Source organism: Panthera pardus, unplaced genomic scaffold (genome assembly GCF_024362965.1).
Source record: "Panthera pardus isolate Hobbes unplaced genomic scaffold, ASM2436296v1 HiC_scaffold_10, whole genome shotgun sequence".
Classification (NCBI taxonomy): domain Eukaryota; kingdom Metazoa; phylum Chordata; class Mammalia; order Carnivora; family Felidae; genus Panthera; species Panthera pardus.
The window spans coordinates 59,636,301-59,661,167 of record NW_026526655.1 but is presented as its reverse complement, the minus strand read 5'-3'; the positions used below and the strand labels follow the sequence as shown (position 1 = coordinate 59,661,167).

Below are 24,867 nucleotides of genomic sequence, written 5' to 3'. Positions count from 1 at the left end.
ACTTGTGCTCTCCCCAATTAAAAAAATAAATAAACATTTTTAAAAAAAGGAATATTTGGCTTCTGCTGCTAGCTGTCTTACAGAGCCTTTGAATCAGCTGTTCATTCTGCCTGAAGTCAGCACTTCCCTCATTTGTGTATGGCTTGGTCTCTTGGTTTATTCAGGCTCCTGATCAGATAACTCCTCAGAGAAGCCTTTCCTGTTTTTCTTATCTGAATACCTCTTTCATTTCGTTTCTCCTTATCCTGCTTTTTTCTTCTCAGAAGTTATCACACCTGAAATTATCTTGTTTACTTCTGTTCCTCCACTAGAATGTAAAGTCCCTGGCCTTTGTGTCCCCAGTTCTCAGAATAGTGTCTAGTGTAACAGGCATTGTCAATACTCAACCTGAACGAATGAGACAGCACCAGCACAAGACTCAACATGCACATTCTCCAGGACACGATCTTAAAAATTTTGTTGATGGTGAAGCACAATATGAAACACACATTTATACGAAGCACACACCCAAAGTGACACAAAGTTTCAGAAAAACAATACACTTACTACTCCTAAATTTTTTTTACCCAATTTCAAAAAGAGAAAATGTGCTAGCTGTAATCCAGTAAATTGATTTCACAATTCACCTGCAGTGTGAAAAACTTTGTTTGCAACTGGAAGTGGTTTTGCTGGGTTTTACTAAAGATTTCTGAACTGCCCTCCAAAGTAAAATAAAATTACACTACTAACATCATTGCAGCAATTTCCTCATATCCTTACCAATACCTGGTCTTATCAGGCTTTTCCATTTTCGCCAGTCTGAGTGGAACTATCGCTTTGTTTTAACTTGCATCTTCCTACTTACTAAAAAGACTGACAGCTTAACCTTAAAAAAAAAAAAAAAAAAATTGTGTAAACTAAAATTACTTTCTAGTGCCCCAAGAGATCTAAGAATTTTCCTATCAGAACTTTTCAGAGTTCAAGTGGCTTAATCTTCCCTTTATGCATTTCACAATTCCAAATTCTCACATACTTAAATTGTAGTGTCACAAAACTGTATCCCCAAGGACACAGCACTAACCACAATTTTAGTTCTTTCACCATTTATATGGTTATTTACTCAACAGTTATTGACCACCCCCCCCATCCCCAACACTGCCAAGAATTTCCCCAGACAAACCGCCTCCCCTGGCGCCTACCTTCGAGACCATGAGTTCTTTGTCCCTTGCACTGTCACAGAATGACCATGGCCAAGGCGTTAGTTTTAGAAAGACTCTTAGACTCCGACCAAGACCCTCCCAATTCTTCCAATCCATTGTTCTCTAGCATTACTTGCTCCCAAGTTTTTGTATTCAATACATCCAGAGAGGAACGCGGTGTATTCACGCATGCTCTCTTACTGCAAAGGAATTCTTCCCCCAGAGAAAAGTTTTTTAAGGGCGAAAATTCGAATGTTTTCATTTCAAGCACTTGTTTTAAATGAGAGATTATAATTAGGGTTTTTTAAAGCAACCCAAATTATTTTACTTTTTCTTCTGAAAGCTACTTTATTTCTGCTCTCTACAAAAAATGCTTAAAAAGTCACACCTTACTGCGTCGGAATGTCAGGTTTGATTAAAAAGGCAGATGAAAAACATCTCACGTTCATTCCAATTTCGGTAATTATAAATTCTGACAAAAAATATGATCGCCAAACCACATTAATAGCCTTTAGGTTCTATCCCGACAGATAAATTCTAAAGGCTTTAGAATCCCGCAGATAAGTCTTAACTAATAGCAACCCCTTTTTTTCTAATTTCAAAATCACAAGGCTTATGTAAAACGACAACACAGCTTCGGGTGCTTTCTGGAATGAAACGTCAGGAGTTACCCCATTTAATCGCTTCAGATAACGATGTGGTTACCAAATACGAGGTGCCTCACTCAGGACAGCGACTGGGCTAATAAAGATTGTAGTTCGTGCTTAATTCTTTGATTTTTATATCTAATGATGTAAACCGCACGTCGCAATTAAAGTGCTAAATGCCAAGATCCCCAAGACTCCCGCGCTGCTCTCCATTACCCCGTATCTGCACTTTTCCTCTCTCAGCCCGGAATTCATGCAAATCAGCCTGGTAACCCCGAGGCAATACGAACCTCTTTCGCGCCATTCGCTCAGGACCGTGCAGCGACGTAAAGAGAGTGGTCCTGGAGCTCTAAAAGGGTCGTTTTTCTACGGTGGCTTTTGGAGATTCCTAGGTTCTTGCTCAAGGTCATAATATTTGGGGGGTGGCTTTTTCCCCCCGGCGCCGAGTACGTCTCGCTCCTGGACACGCGGTTACCACAGCTTGCAGGACCTGCGCCCCAACGCGGGAAAGCCGGCCGGAGCCCCGCCCCTCCGGGCCCGGGTCTGGGCGCCCCGCCCGCCTGCCGCATCTCCTGCTCCTTCGGCTCACTGGGACCGCGGCTCGCGCGGTGCTTCGCTCTCCCAGCTCTGAGCGCCGGCCTGGGCACCCGCCACCGGCATGGACGCTCGCCGCGTGCGGGTGAGCGCTAGGCGGACTAACCCGAGGGGCGGGTGCGGTGGGCGCTGGGCGCGGAACGACTCCCTCCAACTACCGCGGACGGAGTTAACTGGTGGCCGTCTTGGGCGGCATCCGTTTAGGCAAACCCCAGGTTTTGTGCATTTTGGGTAATTCGGTGCGCGGGGCCGGCGCCGCCTCGTGCGCAGGCTGTTCGGAGATGTGAGCAGTTTGCAGGGTTGGCCGCGCCAGAGAACCTGAGGCCACGTGCGCTCTAAGTGCACGTGCGCCCGGGGCCAGACAGTAGCCGGGGCTGGCGGGTTCCCCATTGTGTCTGCCGGCCTGAGCCCGGACGGAGAGGAGCGCCACCCTCCCTGCTCCCTGCGGTTTGCCCTGCAGCCGCCCAGCCCTTTCCAGTGTGCAGCCATGGGCGGGCGGGTGGCTCGCTGTGGCTTGACTTGTGCGCAGTGGGGCGGGGGGGGAGGGGGACCTTGGACGCGGTCCCCACGGGATTTTGCGGCTGCCACACCGGCATCCGCTTCTAACCGCCGAGGGTCGGTGGGTTTGAAGTTTAAAGGTGTTGCAAAAACGGTCTCTTTAGAATTTGCGTTGCACACGTGGGGGGAGGCGTCTCTAGTTCAGGGCGGTGGTTAAGAGCACTTAAAGGATCTGGTGGTCCAAACTGTTCGCCCACCATTTGCTCGTTTTCCATTCATCAACCTTACTCGCAGCTGCAGGACGTTGCCCTGAATGGAACGTTACTTTTTGCTCTAACGGAAACCGGAACGTAGGGTCTGCCCCAGGAGAGGTTAGAAGATGGGGGCTGGGTGAAAAGGAAGAAAGTGACATGCTGAAAATAAATACAGATTAACACAAGTGGGGAAGCTGGGGTTCTCGTGGGGGTGGGGTGGGAGTGTACGTGTTGGGGGCGTGGTTTCAAAGACAGCTCTGCTGGGTGTAACCGGGCGTAGCTTTCAGGTAGAAGAAAGCCTTGGGCAAATTGGGCTTGGAATCTGACGGACCTGGGTTCAAATGTGGGCCATCCTGTGACTTGAGTAACCCACTTCACGTCTCGTGCCTCAGCTTTCCCGTCTGTTAAATGGGAAGAACGACAGCACCTTTGTTACAAGGAATTAATGTGAAAACATGCTTAGTGCCTGGCAGGAAAATAAAAACACCTACTAAATGGTATAGTTACCGGCCTGCCGGAAAAGTTCAACTTAGCCATAACCATTTGCCTTTTTCTATGTCTTTTCCTCCACCTGTTAACTGAGTCTTGGCGTGTGCTGACTTGTTAAAGCCCAGCATATGTTTCCCTGTCGGCTTCCAGTAGACTGCCTGCCTTGAGGCTGTCTTGGGCCTTTGACTGCTTGCAGGTAGATTGATGAGTAAATGGTGATAATTGCTGCAGCAGTGCAAGGTGCGCTGCTGTTTTAGGAGATTGCAGAATTGGGTTCTCCTGCCAACTGTGTCAGCTTGGGCGCTCTATTTCACCTCCCTGGAGCCTTGAATTTCCTCACCTGGAAAATAGGGTGTTTCTGAGAACCCTTCTAATGGGTACTAGTTCTACGTATTATCACATTTTCTTCCCTTTCTAAAAGGACAAAAGACGTCATTTTATTTGCAAGAGATTGAAATGAAATGCAGAATGTTAGGTGTACAAAGAAGGTCAAGAGTGTTCTTTCCATGGGGCGCCTGGGTGGCTCATTCGGATTCTTGGTTTCTGCTCGGGTCATGATCTTATGGTTAATGAGTTGGAGCCTCTAAGCCCCCCTCCCCTCTATGGGCTCTGTGCTGCTTGGGACTCTCTCTCTGCCCCCCCTGCCAAATAAATAAATAAAACTTAAAAAAAAGAAAAAAGAATGTTCATTTCACCTGACACCACACATCTTGGCATTATTTTGTGGGACCCATAGCAGAGCCTGCCTTCCAAAGTTTTCAGTGTGAGGAATCACTTTTGTTGCATGGCCATATTTAAGAAAATTGAAATACAGGATCTAATACAACACTTAAGGAATCTCATTACATATTAAGAAATGGCAGAAACTGCTGTTTTAACAGGAGATAGACACCAATTTCATTTTTTTGTGAGCAATGCCAGGTTGTTCGGTGTTTAACAAGTAATCTACAAGTAATTTGTGACTTAACAGAAGGACTTCTAAAAATTTAAGACTTGTACAGCAAGGAGACGGGAGAACTGAATATCAGGCCAGGCTAGTGGAGCGCTGAAGTGGAATCAGGCATTCTACCTGGGTTTGGAGTACTGATTGACCTTTAACTTGGCTCCTTGTATGTTTGTTCACTGAGTTGATGTACTTGATTTATAAGGACTTGTGCTGAAATCACTATACCCTTCCTGGTTGGAACAGGGCCTGTTTGAAAGCCTGCCATCTTGAAATAGAGGTGCTGCCCAGTTTTTGTAGTTTGGGAAATTAGCATCACAGTACAGAGCCCAAAGCTTATATAAAAAGACCTCATTAGGTTGATTTTGGCCGAGGAACTCTACCATTTTGTACTTTTGAAAATTTCCTTTTAGAAGTGCAATCTAATGTTTTTTATTAACAGGCAGATTTTAGGAGGTCAGCATGAAACCCCTTGGGAACTCAGTATAACTCTCAGCTTGGTGGGAAGAAAGGTGCACAGTGAGGTAGCCCTATAGATGTTTCATTATTTTGATAAATGTCCTTAACAATATCCCTTCAAAGGGATCCCCTTCCTTTTATGGTTTTACCAGGTTTTGAAAATATTTTTGTAGCATTTGCAAATCCTCCTTTTTCTGTATAGGGCATAAGAAATGGTAATATCGACTCTGCGCTGTTTCAACCTACTAAATTCAAAAATGATGTCTTTAGTTAGTGTAGTAAGTGTCCCACTTAATAGTATTGCCATTTTCCTTTGCAGCAAAAGGGTCACGGAGTAAAGAAGAACTTAAAGAAATTTAGATACGTGAAGTTGATTTCCATGGAAACCTCGTCATCCTCTGATGACAGTTGTGACAGCTTTGCTTCTGATAATTTTGCAAACACGGTAAGTGCTGCCTGAGAATAAACAGAATTGAGTCTGCAGTGCTCAAAATGCCCCCAAATGCTTTGTGCGTGATTAAAACTGCTTGCTTTTTGCCTGCATTTCTACACAGCCGCTAGGAAAATACAGTATGCATTGTAATTTCATTTCATTTTTTGCTGTGGTTCTAGGTAGTAATTGTTGGAGGTAGATTAGCTACTTATTCTATCCTTTTGAAATGTCGCCTAACCTAACATGCTTGATGATTTGCCATAACAACTCAGAAATCATTTGTAAACCTCTGAACCATTTTTCTTTGTAACAAAAGCTGTTCTCTTGTAGTGCACTTGTAAATGTGATTTGCTCTCTGCACGGTTTATGGAAAATTGGTTCTTGAAAAAGGGGGAAAATGCACAACCACATTTATTTATTTATTTTACAGAAACCTAAATTCAGGTCAGATATCAGTGAAGAACTGGCAAATGTTTTTTATGAGGACTCTGATAATGAATCTTTCTGCGGCTTTTCAGAAAGTGAGGTGCAAGATGTGTTAGACCATTGTGGATTTTTACAGAAACCAAGGCCAGATGTCACTAAAGAACTGGCCAGTATTTTTCATGCCGACTCTGACGATGAATCATTTTGCGGTTTCTCAGAGAGTGAGATACAAGATGGAATGGTGAGTTTGAGAACCAATATCAAGAAGTAAGGTGCATTTACAGGCATGACACGCTTGTTTTAAAAAAGTTTTTTTTCTTGTAATTTTCATTTTAGTCATGCCAGGAAATTTTGTTGACCTTTTTAAAATTTTGAGTTCTTTTCTTCATGTCTTACAGCAGTTTTTACTGATGTAGTCCTACTTGTAAAGCTTGAACATTTTGTAGGCTCTGAAAATCTTGGAAACTGGTAAGATAAAATTGACCGACCTCCAGATTTCTGTTGCCACAAAAATCTACCCTGATGATCAGAAGCACACATGTCCTCCAGATCAGCCACGTTCACATTGAAGTTCAAGTGCCCAGCCCAGTACCGGCCTGGCATGGGGCAGGCCTTTGGTAAATGTTGGTTCCCATGGTGGATCTCACATACATCTGCATCCAGAAAACCTGTGATAACTCATGTGCAGGAGTTCGAGTGCAGATAATGACAATTAGGACCCTTCACGCTTTGACTTTGGCTCCTTGGCTGGCTTTTCTTGTGCACGCTGCCTTGCCCATAACCTCTGTCATTCTGCTCAGGCCACTGCTGCTGCTGCACATCAGTCCCACTCTCCCTGAGCATACTGTTTAGTTCTGCAGACTCTTGTGAACAAGACTGTCTCAACAAAGGAAGCAGTGTGTTGATTTATAGTCAGGTGCGTGCTCTTCAGCTCATGGTGGTCTGATGTGGGGCCACTCCCCGGGGACCACACTGACCCTGACTTAAAAGGACACCTGGCCACGGAGTGTTTATCACTATCTAACTCTGTGGTAATGTAACATTTCCCCTAAGAAGTGACGGTGGTCCAAATCAGTGCATATCAGGAGTTATTACTGGTCTGCAAATACTGGATGTGACCCAAACATTGTCTACAGCCTGAGTCATTTCTGGACAATGTTTCCATTCTTTGTGGTTGCTGTTTGTTTCAATTAATAACATGCCAATCAATTAAAAGTCTTAAGAACTCATAAAAGTTTGTCATTTTCTCCTAATCATGCATACGAAAAGTACATGAAGAATACTAAAAGCTGTTCAGATTTCAGAAATGTTTGAATGTTAAAAAAAAAAATGGCTCTTCCATTTCTGGGACTTTTATGAGTGATATTTTTTCCTTTCTCACTTTTTTTCAACCATCACCACAGTCGATTTAGAATGTTTTCATCCCCTCCCGCAAAACCCTGTTCCCATGAACATCCTTTCCCAATATCCTCAATCGGCAACCACCAATCTATCTTCTACTGTTAGAGGTTTGCTATTTTGGACAGCATATAAATGAATGCAGTCTTTTGTGACTGGGTTCTTTCACTTCACGAAGTGTTTTCAAGGTTCTTCCATGTTGTGGTATGTGCTAGTACTTGATAACTTTTTTACTGCTGAATATTTTCTGAAAATACTACATTGTATTTATCCTATTCATCAGTTGATGGATTTTTGGATTGATTGTACCTTTTGGCTATTGTGAATGGTACTTCTTTGAACATTCATGATCAAGTTTTTGTGTGGACATATATTCTTGGAGTATATATATGATTGGATTATATAGTAACTCTGGCCTTTTAATGAACTGACAAGCTGTTTTCCTAAGTAGCGGCACCATTTTACATTCCCACCTGTAGTGTAGGCGGATTCCAGTTTCTCTATATCCTTCTCATACATTCTTGTTACTGATTCAGTTCTACTAGTAGGTAATGAAGCAGTATCTTGTGATTCTGATTTGTTTTTCCCTAATGGATAATTTTAATACATCTTTAATGGTGGAAATTTACTTTTGGAATCTCCTTTTATTCTCTTTCTCTAATTTTTAAATTTTCAATAAGATGATTAGAGAGCTATCTAGAGTAGTCAAATTCATAGCGACAGAAAGTAGAATGGTGGTTGCCAGAAGCCAGGGGTGGAATGGGGAGTTAGTATTTCATGGGTACGGTTTCAGTTTGGGAAGATGAAAAAGTTTTGGAGATGGATTGTGGTGATGGTTACACAATGTGAATGTATTTAATGCCACTGAACTATACACTTAAAAATGGTTAAAATGGTGGGGCACCTGCACGGCTCGGTCAGTTAATGGTCCAACTTTTGATCTCAGCTCAGGTCTTGATATCAGGGTCAGGAGTTTAAGGCCCGTGTTGGGTTCCACGCTGGGTGTGAGGCCTACTTAAAAACAAAAACGAAAAGGTTAAAATGGTGAATTTTTATGTCACATATATTTACTGTGAATTTTTTAAAAAGTAGATTAGAGAACAAAGACCCCTTTAATATAGTTTAATGCTATAACCACTGAAACCATGTTTATGGGAGAGCACAATTGTAGGAATTCTTGTAATAAACCAAAGGTCTATTTTTTTTAAAGAAATTAAAAAAGGAGCTAGGAATTTCACATTTCAAAAAAATGACTCAAAACCACTGGCCTAAGGGCTATGAAAATGACTTGTAATGATGTGTCTCAGATAGGCTATGTGAGTTAACACTCAGATTGTTGTAATTCCTGATTTTGTTACCCAGAGCTATCAATTACAATTGACAGTTAAAGTATTCAGTTAAAATTTATTTGATGCCATTGTCTCTTGTCCAAAAGGAATTTGGTAGTCATACTGGTGCAGCCTGTGGGACAATCAGCAAGTCATTAACGATTCTATTGTTCCCACCCAATTAACTAGAGACTGCAGTCAGACCACACTGGCTGCAGGACCCGAAGCCAGTGCAGAAGGTCGGGACCCCTCCGCGTGGCCATGAAGTTTCCAACTCAGAACACCAGGGGAGCCGCCAACAAGAGAGCAGCACCCCCAGAACCCTCTGAGAATTCTGTGACCGATTCCAGTTCTGATTCAGAAGATGAAAATGGCATGAATTTTTTGGAGAAAAGAGCTTTAAATATAAAGCAAAACAAAGCAATGGTAGGTATCTGACTTTGTGCTAAAATTCTTCCTGGCCTTTCTCTAAGCCGCTTGTTGCTTATATCTGTCCTAAGAATTATTTTCAGTGTAGCTGTGAAGTCTTCATAAAATATGCTTTAAGACGTGCTTCTTTTTCCTAAATTCCTAAAAAATTTCCTTAAAAAATCTTTTTTAATCATTAAAGTCTTGGTAAATGTATAAGTTAAATCAAACTCGAGATGTGCTACTGTAATTTCATTTTTGGCAAGTAACCTAAACTAATAATTTCTGTTGAATTTCTTCCCTTTTTAGCTTGCAAAACTAATGTCAGAATTAGAAAGTTTCCCTGGCTCATTCCCTGGAAGGCGTTCCCTACCAGGCCCCAGTTCGGTAAGTGTGATCCTTATTTGTATAATAGTATTATGGACAGGTCTAATGTAGATTTGTTATTTTAAAATCCAATTTCCTTATTTTGTGTAGTCCTACAGACAAAGAGGAAGTAGAGAAAACCTTCTAACCCATCTCTGGGACCTCTTCTGTACATCCCAGGGCAGGTGGGGCCTCCCCAAGCCATGCTTCTGCAGTGCTTAAATTAACCCTTTGGAATGGTTCTTTCTCTCCTTCCCAACTCAGCTAAGCCCCTCAAGCACAGGGAGTAAATACTGAAAAAAAATTTTTTTTTTCTTAGCATTAGTATATTCCTTCTACATAATAGATGCATAATAATAGGATTTTAGTAACTGAGAATGAGAAAAAAGAAGGAAAAAACAATTTTGTTTTTTAATGTTTGTTTAGTTTTGAGAGAGAGTGCATGCAGGGGAGGGGCAGAGAAAGGACAGAGGATCCAGAGCAGGCTCTGTGCTGACAGCAGCAAGCCCGACCCGGGGCTGGAACTCCCAACCCGTGAGATCATGACCTGAGCCAAGTCAAACGCTCAACTGACTGAGCCACCCAGACACCCCAGAAAAAGCAATTTCTTAACCAAGTGATGGTCTACTATATGTGATTCTTTTCTGAGGAACTAAGCTGGTGCAACTAAGGGGAATTTGGGGTGCATGCTGTGGTACAAAAGGAAAGACTTCCTTTCCCCACCTCTTCCTGAGGAAAAAGGGAAGAAGCAAGCAAGAAAAAGAAGGAAAACCATATACATACATTTTTCTCTGGCTCAATATAGAAATAGTGAGAATGTTTCAGAGCTCAAGATGTTGTAGAAAAGGTGGTGGTGGTGGTGTTGTTTTTGGTTTTGGGGAAAACAAGAACTATTCTTTCATCTTCATTAAGTGGAAGAATAAGTAGATGATCTCTCAGTTTGAGAGGAAACAGCTTGGTATTAGAAAAGCAGAATTATGGCACGCCTGGGTGGCTCAGCCGGTTGAGTGTCAGACCTCGGCTCAGGTCATGATCTCACAGTGTGAGTTCAGGCCTCGCATTGGGCTCTGTGCTTATAGCTTGGAGCTTGGAGCCTGCTTCAGATTCTGTGTCTTCTCTCTCTCTGCCCCTCCCCTGTGTACACGCGTGTGCTCTCTCTCTCTCTTTTTCTCTCTCTCAAAAATAAACATTTAAAAATTTTAAGAAAAAACAATTACAATAGCTCTATCATTTGGGGGCTCATTTTCTCATGAATTCTAGAAAGAACAAAGAATTAGGAAATGGAGCTCTCCTTTTACTTTTACAAAAACATACTTAAAGAGAAGGTGCCACAGAACCCTCATTCTGGAATAAATGGGTTCCATCATATGTGTTTTGTTTAGCAATCAAAGACAACCCGGAGGCGTACATTCCCAGGTGTTGCTTCCAGAAGAAACCCTGAACGGAGAGCTCGTCCTCTCACCAGGTCAAGGTCCCGGATCCTTGGGTCCCTTAGTGCTCTGCCCCCAGAAGAGGAGGAGGAAGAGGAGGAAGATAAATTCATGTTGGTGAGAAAGAGGAAGACCATGGACAACTACATGAATGTGAGTTCTCCACATTTGTGCTCGCCCTTCCGTTTATCGCCTTCCACAGGCCCAGCGTCCGATACACAGCACAGGGACACACGCAGCCTCAACGCCAGATGACCCGTGGTAAACATGCTTCTCAAACCGTTCAAAATTGTTAATGCCACATATGCTATCAAATAGATGGGCTTTGTTATTAGATGAGCAGGTCAAAGGTTTCTTCACCTTTTCTTTTTTTTAAATTTTTTTTTTTTCAACGTTTTTTATTTATTTTTGGGACAGAGAGAGACAGAGCATGAACGGGGGAGGGGCAGAGAGAGAGGGAGACACAGAATCGGAAACAGGCTCCAGGCTCCGAGCCATCAGCCCAGAGCCTGACGCGGGGCTCGAACTCACGGACCGCGAGATCGTGACCTGGCTGAAGCCGGACGCTTAACCGACTGCGCCACCCAGGCGCCCCCTCTTCACCTTTTCTTAATGTCGGAATCATTTCCATAATGTTGTCCCCAATATCCTTAGTAAACTTAACAACTTGCATCTTCTCCATAAGCTCTAAAACAGATTTCTAGGTTGAATTCTTTGTGGAGAAATTACAAATCCTGTATCTGAGATTCAGAACTGGGGAGCACCAGTAAGAGCGCTATTCCATGATTTTTGTCATGCAGGAAGATGACATGCCCAGAAATCGTCGTGCCGGATCCATGACCCTCCCACATATAATTCGCCCTGTGGAAGAAATTACAGAGGAAGAGCTGGAGAACATCTGTAATAACTCTCGAGAGAAGATCTATAACCGTTCATTGGTACAAGCCTCTAAATTGTTATCTGTGAACGTGAATGTCTGTGAGAGAAAGGATAGCTTCTATCCTTAGAGTTTTGCTAATGTTAAAGGTCTCACCATGTGGGATATGTGCCTGTGTGGTTGTGTTTTTTTTTTTCTTTTCATAGAAGAAAAGAGAGTTTTTAGCATCTTTGGAATATAGACCTCTTGGTCTGCAATAGTAGTATTTGCTTAGTAAGCCTTTGGTAGCAGTTGATCTTTTCTCAATTTAGAAATTGATTCAGCATATATCTACTATATACACAGGTGCTGGGTGTATGGTAGTATACTAAAGATAAAAAAGGATTTGGGTGGGGTTTTGGTTTTTTTTGTGTTTGCATAAGATGTTTTAGTAGAGAACACTAGTGTTGATAATATTAACTATAGCATGTGCCAATTGAATGAAATCAGTACGCCTGAAATACTTTTCATGTCCTTAGCATAAACCCATGTATGTAGATTTGAAATAGGATTCAAAGACGAATTGTCAGACTCCATCCACAAAGAAGGACATTCTTTATGCTATTTCTCTAAACAAAAAGCAGTATTTTGTTATTTTTTTCCCTTATTTGCCTCTTTGTAGGGATCTACTTGCCACCAATGCCGCCAGAAAACTATCGATACCAAAACAAACTGTAGAAACCCGGAGTGTTGGGGTGTTCGTGGCCAGTTCTGTGGCCCCTGCCTTCGAAACCGTTATGGTGAAGAAGTCAAGGATGCTCTGCTGGATCCAGTAGGTGCCTCGAAGGGGTGGTGCTATGGGCTTGAAGGTCAGCCACGAGTTGAAAGGGCCCAAAGAAGGGCATCCATGAGAGGACTGAGCCCTTATTGTTGTGGGGCATACATATTTCAGGGGAGGCCGATGAATTCATAGTGTTGGTGCTAGGTTAAGTGTGAGCTCCTTTCCAGAGTTTGTGGGACCAGGCCGTTCAGGGGATGTTGATTCTGTTTACCCCTGCTATTGCTGTGTAACTTCCTCTGCTGCATTTCCTAAGAAAATAATCCTTCGAATGTAGGAAATGACTAATGGAAATTAATCCTATTAAAAAACTTATGAAAGGTTTTTCTATTCATAAAAAAAAAAGATTTAAATGCAATTGATGATACCTACCTTAGATTAAAGAGAAATGGATAAGTAAGAGGAGGAAGGGAAGATTTGATTTAACTGTGCCTTTTCACAATTCTCCTTCAGAACTGGTATTGTCCGCCTTGCCGCCGAATCTGCAACTGCAGTTTCTGTCGGCAGCGAGATGGGCGGTGTGCGACTGGGGTCCTTGTGTATTTAGCCAAATACCATGGCTTTGGGAACGTGCATGCTTACTTGAAAAGGTAATTGGCTGGCTTTTCTCCCCTCCACACCCAAATCTTTTAACATTCATTTATGTATCTTAGTAAGAAGATGATAGAAGTCAGAATAGCGGTTATCTCCAGGTGGTGGGAACCGCATGTTTTGACCGGAAACAGGCACATTGGGAGTCTTTTTGAATGTTAGAGACATTTTATATCATCATCTGGGTGGTGGGGACATGTACGTGTGAGTGTGTAAAAATTCAAGTTGTACATTTCAGATGTATGCACTTGACTATTTTACAACTCAGTAAAGACATTTTTAAATAATTTTTCTTGAAGTTTACTTATTTTGAGAGAGGTAGAGAATGTGAGTCGGGGAGGAGCAGAGAGAGGGGGAGAAAATCCCAAGCAGGCTCCACACAGTCAGTGGAGAACCTGATGCAGGGCTCGATCTTACAAACCTTGAGATCATGACCTGAGCCAAAATCAAGAGTCAGACACTTAAACCGACTGAGCCACCTAGGCACCCCTCAATGAAAACGTTTTTAAAACAGTGAATTAAACTTTCGAAAGAAAATTCTTAGGTCGAAAACCATATCCTGACGCGTTCCCTTCTCTCTTTCAGTCTGAAACAGGAATTCGAAATGCAAGCATAGCATTTAGAAGATCCACTACCCGTCTTCCACTGTGCAAATCTTCCAAGTTCAGGTTTTCAATTTTGTCATGTGATTGGAACCTGAGTTACGAATTTTGATGATCAGTCTGTTCTGTAGGAAACGCAAATCAAGTTCTCTCACTAACAAACGCGTTTCTGAGCATCACAGAGGTATATCTCTAGCTATACTGTGCCCTCCTGCTGTTTCTTTGCTTTTTTCCCCCACCCCTCACCCCATTCCATCCCCCTCTATTTCCAGTGGTTCCCTCCCACCATTTTGTTTCTGAATTCTTTTTGAATAGCAATTTTATGAAAGCATGTTTGATTTAACTGGCGTTGAAATCGCCCTGGAATCTGCCCATAAAACCAAGCACTTAGAAACAGTAGTAACATTAACTAACTACATCTATTGAATTCCAGAGAACAGCCCTCTAACTTGTTTACGGGAAAGCAGTGAGCACAATTTATGATTTATTGTTCATACTAGTTAACCTTTTCTAACAGAATCAAGGCACACAAGTCTTAAAACCATGTGGAAAAATTGGGTAATTGTTGGGAAATGGAGTATTATTATTTTGGATGCCTCTCATGAGAATATTCCATGTATCGTGCAATTGTAGTTTGCCAAATTTATTTCCGTTCCTATGTAAGATGTTTCAAATTCCTGATCATTTTGCATGGAAAATTGATATTAGTACTAGTCTATGACTAGTCTTTGCGGTTTTTACATTCTTGAAGTTATAAACTGGGCACAGAGTTCATGTTCAGGTTTTAAGCACTTTTGTAACAATGAGAAGTGCCTTTTTGGAGTTGGGTGACTTTCAACAATTTGTTAACTTGACAACTCTGTCCTTTTAATTTCTGGGCAGAATTCATGTGTCGCCCCTACCCCCTACCCGACCCCTTTTTGCATTAGATCGTTTTGTAGATGTGGAATCAAAGTGTCTTTGTCTATTTTCTTTGCATGTGTAGCCTATTGCTATGGCCATTCAGTGTTTGATGCCTAATTGGACATTGAATCAATAAATGTAAATAGAGCTTTTGATCTGTAATGCTTTTATACAAAGTTTTTTATTTTAATAATAAAATGTTATATTCTAGCTTGTCTGTTTTCTTTTTTATTCTTTAATAATCTTAACTGCACTGAATCCTAATTGTCTTCTCATATTTAAACAAAAGACCATTTCTACCTTTTATAGAGTCTGCCTTTTGGCTTAAGTTTCTGAAGGTTAAGGGCCAGCTCTTTTGAACAGGACCTAGCTTGGTGATATAACCAGTTGCAGTGATCAGAAAATCAGCTGAGACAACTATAGATAGAAAATAATACATGCTCGTGAAGTTTTACAACTTTGTTTTCCTTTCACCATTTGCCAACCCAAGAACTAACAGCAATTTCAAAATACCTGGCTTGATTTTATCAGCCATTTGAATATTTTTTAAGTTAGAAAAAAAGTTTTTTAAATTTATTTTGAGAGAGAAAAAGCGAGCAAGTGGGGGAGGGGCAGAGAGAGGGGGGGGGGGGGGAGAGAGAGCCTAATTTGGGGCTCTAACTCCTGAATCATGAGATGCCCTGAGCCCAAGTCAGACACTTAGCAGACCGAGCCACCCAGGTGCCTGTATTTATTTTTTAATTTTTATACTTTAACTAGGCTCCACGCCCAGTGTGGGGTTCAGACTCACAACTCTGAGATCAAGAGTCACATGTTCCATGGAACCATTCGAGTATTTAGGCCATGCTATATCTTGAGGCCTGCTCTAGAACTGAGAGAAGCCAAAGACAAGGCACCGTCTGAAAGCTCTCATAACCCAGTTTAGACCAGAGTTGACAAATTACAGCCTGTGGGCCAGATCCTACAGTAGCCTATATTCATATGGCAGTTGCACTAAGTATGTTCTTTACTTTTTTAGAGGGTTGTAAAAAAAGCATGTGACACAGTGGTTTACAAAGCCTAAAATGTTTACAGTCTGCCACTTAACTATAGGTTTGCTGACTTAATCTCTAGACTTCTCTTGGAAATCCTGTATACCCCTATATGTACTCATTTGGGGAGAAAATGATCAAGCTATGGGAAGTTATACAACTGGTATTCTAGATAGATCCAAAAGAAATGGGTATTTTTATAAACTTGGGACTCTTAACCCAAATTGTAATCTATCCCCCCCTTTTAGGTATGTGATTAGGAAGGTTAAATTTAGGGGAGTTTGTAAAATTGGTCAATGTCTGGGATATTTTTGTTACCATGTTTTAATATGAAATGGAACTATTGTTTTTCACTCAAGAATAGTGACTAGTAACAGCTGATTCCGAGACTTAAACGATTTACGGTCTAGTGGAGGAACAAAGAGAAAAACCTAAAAATGAAATTCTGAGTAGGAATGAACACAGGAAGAGTCATTTTATAGCACTGATGGGCCCATGGGTTTTGTAATGACTTCCATCTTACGGAAAAGATACAGATCAGTGGCTTTATTTGGGGAGAACGAGTGCGGGAGGGGCAGAGAGGAGGATCAAAGATCCAAAGCGGCCTCTGCGCTGACAGGCTGACAGCACATGTGGGGCTGGCACTCATGAACTGCGAGATCATGTTCTCAGCTGAAAGGCACTCAACAGACTGAGCCACCCAGGTGCCCCAAGATGTGTGTTTTAAGAGAAGTCTGTGCCTTTATTGGCCAAGCAACTTACTTAAAGAGGAATGAAGTGGAGGTAGTGGGTGGCTCGATGCCAGACTGGCCCAGCTTCACTGGCTTGCATGTGATGGAGAACTCGCCCAGGTAGTGGCCAATCTTCTCTGGCAGGGTGATCCTGCTCCCCTAGTGAGCCTTAACCTCCTGGGGCCCCTCCCTGGGCACCCCCCCTCCCCCATCCCCGGGCCTTGCGCAGGCGCCTCAGCAGCCATTACCTCGCCTGCAGCAGGCCCGCGTTGCTACCCCCCGCAGCTGCGCGCTAAGCCAGTGCGTGAGCTGCTGGAGGGACAAGTCCAGCCGGTGGTCAAGGCCCACGCGGTGGTAGGTGAACTTGCAAAAGGTGTGCTGCTGCTTCTGCTTTACTTCCGCCATCTTGTTGGCTCTTCAGCGAAGGTGAGAGAACTTAAGTTTTGACAATTAGGTGTGAAGAGTAAAGAGTAGTTTATGGCATTTATGCTCCAGGAATTGTCTTTACGTTGGTCTCTCCAGCCTGGGTTCCTGAGGTTCCAGAGGCTCTCCACCTTTATCTACATCAACTGAGGGGTTGAGGAATGAAAAAGAGACTGTAATAGACTCAGTAGTTTAATAACGAAGAGGGGCAAAAGCAGTTAGGGGGTGCTGCCGCGGGGCATAGTTGTGTTTTATTTTGCTTTTAAAAATGAGAGGGAGCTCCTGATGGCTCAAGATCAGGTAGAAAATTGGGTTATTTGCATACCAGGGGAATGGAGTAAGAAAGTTAAGTGCTTTGAAGTGTGCCTGCGAAGTATTAGGTTCTGAGTGAAGAGTGATAGCAAGTCCTAAAGGGAATAAAAGGTGGACAAATGTTATTTTACCTTAATGTTAGTGACACATTTGTGGGGTAGTATCGTAAGGGTGAGGAAGTAAATCCAGAGAAGTTGAGAAAAATGCCTAATGCCACATAGCTGAAATGGCAGAGCTAGACCATTGTTCCAGGGAAGAGGCCTGTGTCTCCTTTTTTGTTTTTTCTTTTAAAACTAAGCTGAGCTTGCCTGCCTTAGAAAAGCAGAAGGTGCTCATCGGAGTCTGTCCATGAGAACAAGGTATATTGGGTGCTGAGGCAAGCTTGGCTGAGGTGACTTTTGCAGAAACCCTTTTGAATAGGGAGAGAAGAGGGCCGGGAGGGAGCTGAGGGCTTCCTGTGGTCACGGATAGTGGGGAAACTCAAATACTGGATCATCCAGCAAGGATGCTGTCAACCCCTGAGGCTTTTAACCACAGGGCATTAAAGCCCTGTGTGTGGAAGATGACCTTTTAAATAACTACAAGGTTGAGGAAGGCTGAAGATAAGAGGGGACAAGAACATCCCAAGGAGATGTTGCTGAGACAGTGGAGTGGCAGAAGGAAGCTGGGGAATCTGCTTGGAGATGTATAAGAAATCAACTTTGGGTTGCGGAGAAATTGGCATGTTCCAGGTAGAGGCCTCCATCCATTATAATATCCAAGTGATGAAAGACTTGTTTGAAAGAGCAAGAAGCAAAGGAGACACCATTTAAGGCTAAAAGTCACTAACATTTTGGTTTTTGTCAATCTCCCTTGCATTTTGTTTTATATGGTAGTATTTATACTATATGTACAACTTTTTTAGCATTAAGAATGTCAAAACTTTTTTTAATATTTATTTTTGGGAGAGAGAGAGCACGAGTGGGGAAGGGGTAGAGAGAGAGGGAGACAGAATCCAAAGCAGGCTCCACGTTGTCAGCGCAAAGCCCCACATGGGGCTTGAACCCAGGAACCGTGAGATCAATACCTGAGCCAAAGTTGGATGTTCAACCAACTCAGCCAACTAAGCCACCTAGGCTTGAACTCATGACCCCAAGATCAAGAGTCAGACATCCAACCCACTGAGCCACCTAGGTGTCCCATGAATGTCAAGTATTTTATATATTTTTACATTAATTTACTTATTTTGAAAGAGAGAGAGATGGGGTGCCTGGGTGGCTCAGTCGGTTGAGTGTCCGACTTCGGCTCAGGTCATGATCTCATGGTCCATGAGTTCGAGCCCTGCGTCGGGCTCTGTGCTGACAGTTCAGAGCCTGGAGCCTGCTTCTGATTCTGTGTCTCCCTCTCTGACCCTCCCCCGTTCATGCTCTGTCTCTCTCTGTCTCAAAAATAAATTAAAAAACATTTTAAAAAAATTAAAAAAAAAAAAAGAGAGAGAGAGAGAGAGCATGTTCAAGCAGGGGAGGGGCAGAGAGAAGGAGAGAGAAAATCCAAAGCAGACTCTGCATTGTCAGCACAGAGCCTGGTATGGGGCTCAAACTCCTGAACAGTGAGATCATGACCCTAGCCAAAGTTGGATGCTTAACCAACTGAGCCATCTGGACACCCCAATGTCAAAACATTTTAAATGGCTATACAGTGTTTATATGGATGGTCCATGTTTTACTTAAACGGTTTCCAATCTTGGGGTGTCTGGATTGTTAATCTTTTGCTATTATGAGTAATGCTGTAGTTAGTATTGTTAAGGCTAAATCTTGGGTTAAAATAGAGGTAGAAAGTAATCCTTTAATTACAGAGATGAAGGAAGATGTAGATTAGGAATTTGGGAGAGTGTGTGGCTGTTCTGGAGACCTAAGCTGCCAAGGGTTGGAAATAAACGTGGGTGCAGCCCACAGGTGGGAGGAGAGGAGGTAAGCTATTTCACCAGACACCAAAATAAGAGGCATGATTCACCATAGGGAAACTCAACCTATACATAGCTGGCCAAATAAAAAACATTGTTTTATATAATCCTGTGCCTTGAATTAAGGAAGTTTATTGAAAGTGTTCATTGTCAGATGAAAGTACCTGCTGGTAATGCATGATTGCGTCAGTGCAACATTACAAATATTTGCCAAAGGAAGAAATGTTTGCCAAAGGAATAAAACTATAGAGTTAGTTGTGCACCTCCTAGGCGCAACGCACAGTGCTCAATGCAGTATCTGTATTAGCTTTTCATAGCAGGTATTTTAGAGGTTAGGAGACTCGACAAGGTGAAGTAACTTCTGAAGACTGAAGAGCCCATGCTTGTTCCCCTAGCCTGAAAAAGGAGATATTAGACCAAACACCCTTGTGAAGACTTCTGATAAACCTGGTTATATACCTTGATCATAACAGATAATACCTGCCACTCATAGTTCTGTGTTTATTTTAGTTTTTCCCTTTACAAGATGGTGAAGTTCTTGAGAGCAAGACCATCTTTGATCCAAATACCCTTATCATGTAGTAGGTACTCAGTAAATGTTTATCAAAGGATTCATTGAGTGTCCCAGGCAGGATATTTCCTTAGATTTGGGTAGAAAGAACTAAAATTATGGTGAAGGAGAAATAATGAGTAGATCCCATTGAAAGTAGATAACATTGAAAGTATTAACGCCTATGAGGCATAACCTTTCTTTATGATATAATACTTAGCTTGCTGTGAAACTGCCATAGTCAATTCATTTGAATTTATGCATTTCTAATTATGTATTTTTCTATGGGAAATATAATTTACTTCATCATACTAACTTTGAAGAAATACTTCTACTGGATAAAATATTTGTATTATTGAGCTACAAATAAGCTACACGTTGACCTACAAAAAGATATTTTTCTTTTTAAGTAATCTCTACACCCAACTTCAGGGCTCAGATTTGTAACCCTAAGATTAAGAGTCACATGTTCTACCACCTGAGCCAAACAGACACCCCTACAAAGATAATATTAGATACAGTAGCTCCGAGTGTTACCATGTGTTGAGGGGAGAACTTTCGGTGGCAAAAATTGAGTGCATAGAACTTTTTTTTTTTTAAGAGAAAAGAGAGCCTCTCCCCACTTCCATCACTAACTTCACCAATGATAAACTGATGGTGCGTCCTGCTTCATCTGTATTTCTTTACTCCCCCCCAACCCACTGAATTATTTTCAAGAAGATACGAGACATTGGGGTGACTGGCTGGCTCAGTTGGAAGAGCAGGAGACTCTTGATATCAGGGTTGTGAGTTTGAACCCCACATTTGGATGTAGAAATTAGGTAAATGAAAAGAAAATTAAAAAGTAAAACAGAAAGGAGTGCCTAGGTGTCTCGGTTGATTGTCTGACTCTTCTTGATTTCGGCTCAGATCATGATCCCAGGGTCCTGGGATTGAGCTCCGCTTTGGGCTCCTCACTGAACATAAAGCCTGCTGGCTCGCGCGCTCTCTCTCTCTCTCTCTCTCTGTCTCTCCCTCCCCCCCACTTGTCTGCTCTCTCTCTCTCTCTAAAAAAAAAAAAAAAGAAAACACCAGACATTATATGTCATTCATAAAGCTTCAATATTTTTAAAAGGTAATGACTCTTTTTAAGAAAAAATAATAAAAATGATATACCTGCATAAAATTAGCAAGGGTTTCTAAATATCAAATATATCAAATACCCCCTCACTCTTTTTATATAGTTGTTTTCATTTGAATTCAGGAGTCTTAACTCTTATTTATTTCTTTAAAGTCTCTTTTAGTTAATAGGTTTTCTCTCCCTTCCCCCCACCCCTTGCAGTTTATTTGTTAAAAAAAAACAATTAATTTTCCTGTAGAATTTTCCAGTTTACTAATTTCCACATTTTACTAATTGAACCCAGGGTGTCCTTTAACATGTTCCTCTGTCTTCTCTGTTAGATACAGAAAGTTGATCTGATTCAGCTGCAACAATACTTTATAGCTAATGTTGTGTACTGACATCAGAGGACTCTTACTATCCTGTTGTATCCCTTTTTATATTTTTCATGGCAACTGATGAACATTTCCTGTAAATTCTCTCTTTCCTTCTTCATTAATCAACTGGAAACATTCCCTTGTGGGGGATTTAATTATCCCAGGTAGAGTTTGTACAGAAAAGGTGTATTAAGGACTTTATTATTATTGGTTTTTTTTTACCCATTTTTAGAATCAAAAATTAGGTTTTTAGTTTCCTCCAGTGGTGCCTAACAAGGTTTTTTGGGATTTTTATTGTTGTTTGTTGTTTGTTTGTTTTTGTTTAAGTATCATATGACCTCCTAAATTTTTCAGATATTTCATGTGTTCAGTCCATTGCACTTCGTATTATTGATGCCCAATTTTGGCCCAGTGGGAGGGAGCCTCTTCACATAGACCCCTGAATCCTTCTAATATGACCCCAATGGTTTTTGATAGTTTCTTTTGTTTTCTAATAAAACAAAATGTTCCAGGCTTACCTTACATGTTTTCTGCCCCTAACCTAGAATCAGCCATTTCTCCAAAGTGTTTTGTTTTCAAAACACATTTCTTTCATGTATATCTACTACTTATCTGTATATGTATGCATATGTACACAATTATATAAACGTGCTTATATATAAGCAACTATATGCTTTATTATTTTTATATTTGTTGTATTAGTAATATCACTATATACACACATATATATGATTTCAGAATAGTACCAATATTATTACTAAAATATAAATACTATTACTGAAAACAGTTTAATATTTTTTTGGTTTGGTGCTTAGAGTAAGTCTTTTGGTACACATTACTGTTTTTGAAATCATTTCGAACAGTTCTCTTTATGTGGTTAAGTCACCAACTCGATGCATTGTGAGGTCTATTTGTTTTGTTTTATTTTTATTTTTATTTTAAAGACTGCTTTTTAAAAAATTAGGATTTAATTCAGTTTTATAATGTTAAACAGTTACATATTTTCAAAGTCAAGCTTACAAAAATAAGGTGTTTTTAGAGAATCTAGGTGATATTTCTGTTCTCTCACCCAGATCCTCTCTCTACATATAGGTAAACATTTAAAAAAATTTGTGACTTATACTTTGATTTTCAAAAATGTAAGCAAATATGTATAAATATTTGTACTCTCCTCTTGCCATCTCAGATAAATGGCAGGATATTACTCACTACATACATTTTTCTATCTTGCCTCTTTTATTTAACTATATATATATATATATATACACATACGTACATATATATGAGGAGGAAACATAACTAATTTTATTATACATAGAATATTGTACAAAGAATTCTGAAATATACTTACGTATATGAACACTGAACTAAGCTTTAAAGTTTTAGAGACAAAAATATGGTGGAGAGTGGTTTTCTGTCCTATTCAAACACCCAAGGACAAACTGTTCTGCGAGCTTATGCTAGGGAAGTCTTCTTGCATACTTAGTAGGCAAACCATTTCAGCAGGAACTAGTATTTTGCCTTATTTTTATTTGATTACATGTTCTTTAATAGACTTATCCTCAAGTTTGTCTTCTAAATTGAATAGCTGTAAATGTTTCTGAATACTTCTTGAAGACCATACAGTATGGCTTTTAAAAAGGTAATAATCACCGCAGGAGCTTGCCTGAATCTCCAAGACGTGACCATTTTGAGTATCCTAGTGCTTAAGGAGGAAAAATATGTAAATAAAATTCCTTTATGCAAATGTTTCCTGCAATTCTCATTGCCATCCAAATTCTTGTAAATCATGATAAACAGATGCTACTGAACTAAATGACTAAGTAAAATTATGGAGATAGATTCTATTTATCTTATTTTTCAGTGTTGGGGAGGGAGAGAAGGATATTAACTAAATTTTATCTGTCTGCATGATGATTAGGGCAGACACCAAGAACTCTATTAATTGAGTTCAGCAAGGCGAGATGTGGGACTCTTAAAAATTGGAGAGCTGCCCTGGGTAAGGGAGAGGTTCTACTGCAACTTAGTTTGCTTTAGCAGAGAACTGGGTGTGAAACAATTCAGTATCCAGCTTGCTGGGTCTTTGCGTACTGTTTAAATTCTTGTTACTTTTGTTCTTAAGAAAACTGAAGTAAAATTTACTTAACATAAAATTTACCATTTAAAAAAATGTACAATTTGGTAGCTTCCAGTACATTTACAATGTCGTGCAACCACTGCCACTGTGTAACTCCAGAACATTTTCATCATTCCCATAGGAAACTGGGTACTCATTAAGTAGTCACTCCCCCTTTTCCCTCTCCTCTTCAGCCCATGGCAACCCATCTGCTTTCTGTCTTTATGGATTTGCCTGTTCTAGACATCTGGGAACATACAATATGTGGCTTTTTGCAACTGGCTTCTTTCACTTAGCATTATGTTTGCAAGATTCACCCTTGTAGTAGGCATCAGTACTTAATTCCTTTTTATGACCAAGTAATATTACATTGTATAGATGTATCACAATCCATTCATTCATCAGTTGATGGATATTTTGGCTGTTTTCACCTTTTGGCTATTGTGAGCAATGCTGTTATGAACATTTGTGTGTGTGTGTGTGTGTGTGTGTGTGTGTGTGTGTGTGTTAAGTTTATTTATTTTGAAAGACAGAGCTCAAGCTGGGGAGAGGCAGAGAGGGAAGGGACAGAGGATCTGAAGCAGGCTCTGTGCTGATGGCAGAGAGCCCTATGAGGGGATCAAACCCATGAACTGTGAGATTGTGACCTGAGCCGAAGTTGGATACTTAACCAGCTGAGCCACCCAGGTGCCCCATGTTATGAACATTTGTTCATAACATTTTGTTTGAACACCTGATTTCAATTCTCTTGGGTATATACCTAATAGTGGAATTGTTGGGTCATATAAGAACTATTTTTGTTTGAGTAACTGCCAGACTGTCTTTTTCAGTTGCTTGATTATGCTCTTTGATGCACAGTTTTCATTTTAATAGAATCCAATTTATCTAGTTTTTCTTTTGTTGTTTGTGCTTTTGGTGTTGTATCTAAGAATACATTGCCAAATCCAACACCATGAAGATATGTGCCTATTTTTTCTTCTACATTTAGGTCTTTTGAGTTCATTTTGTATATGGTGTGAGGCAAGGGTTCAACTTACCCATTGTCCTAGCACCATTTGTGAAAAGACTCTTTTTTTTTTCCCATTGAATGCTTGGTACCCTTATTGAAAATCAGTAAGCCATAGATATATGGATTTATTTCTGGACTCTCAATCTTATCCCATTGATCTGTAGTTTTATGTAGGTTGTTAAATTGGGAAGTGTGAGCCCTACACCTTTCTTCTTTTTCAAGATTTTTATTTTTTTATTTTTTTAATGTTTATTTTTGAGAGAAATAGAGACCAAGTGCAAGCAAGGGAGGGGCAGAGAGAGAGAGACACACACAGAATCCAAAGTAGGCTCCAGGCTCCGAGCTGTCAGCACAGAGCCTGACACGGGGCTCGAGTTCACGAACCGTGAGATCATGACCTGAGCTGACGTCAGATGCTCAACTGACTGAGCCACCCAGACGCCCCTCAAGATGTTTTGATTATTCAAGATGCTTTGCAACTTTATATTAATTTTAAGATCAGTGTATCTGTTTCTTCAAAAATAGAAGTTGGAGTTTTGATAAGAATTATATTCAATCTGTAGTTCAATTTAGGGAGTATTGCCATATTAACAATATGAAGTCTTCCGGTCCATGAACAGAGGATATCTTTCCATT

The 24,867-nt window shown here is 40.9% G+C and overlaps 1 protein-coding gene and 1 long non-coding RNA gene across 4 annotated transcripts in view; one reads left to right on the top strand and one right to left on the bottom strand.

Moving 5' to 3' along the window:
- LOC109273132 (uncharacterized) overlaps positions 1–2,344 on the bottom strand; it is a 71,740-nt gene extending 69,396 nt beyond the window's left edge. The window contains exon 1 of one of the 2 annotated variants that reach the window (XR_008423971.1): positions 2,116–2,344. This is a non-coding gene — a long non-coding RNA (uncharacterized LOC109273132). Of the gene's footprint in view, positions 1–1,178; positions 1,681–2,115 lie in introns of those variants that run through there. The other variant, XR_008423969.1, reaches the window with a different exon arrangement.
- Positions 2,345–2,368: 24 nt separating this feature from the next.
- Positions 2,369–14,851, top strand: CDCA7 (cell division cycle associated 7). 2 transcript variants are annotated; one of them, XM_019459839.2, is made up of 10 exons: positions 2,369–2,504; positions 5,382–5,507; positions 5,926–6,162; positions 8,837–9,073; positions 9,365–9,442; positions 10,804–11,004; positions 11,652–11,789; positions 12,390–12,539; positions 12,999–13,135; positions 13,722–14,851. In XM_019459839.2, the coding sequence occupies exons 1-10, from the start codon at positions 2,484–2,486 to the stop codon at positions 13,750–13,752; spliced, it is 1,356 nt and encodes a 451-aa protein (XP_019315384.2). In that variant the 5' UTR covers positions 2,369–2,483; the 3' UTR covers positions 13,753–14,851. The 2 variants fall into 2 exon arrangements, with proteins under 2 accessions (XP_019315384.2, XP_019315400.2); XM_019459855.2 differs by lacking the exon at positions 5,926–6,162 and having other exon boundaries at positions 2,371–2,504.
- Positions 14,852–24,867: the final 10,016 nt, after the last annotated feature.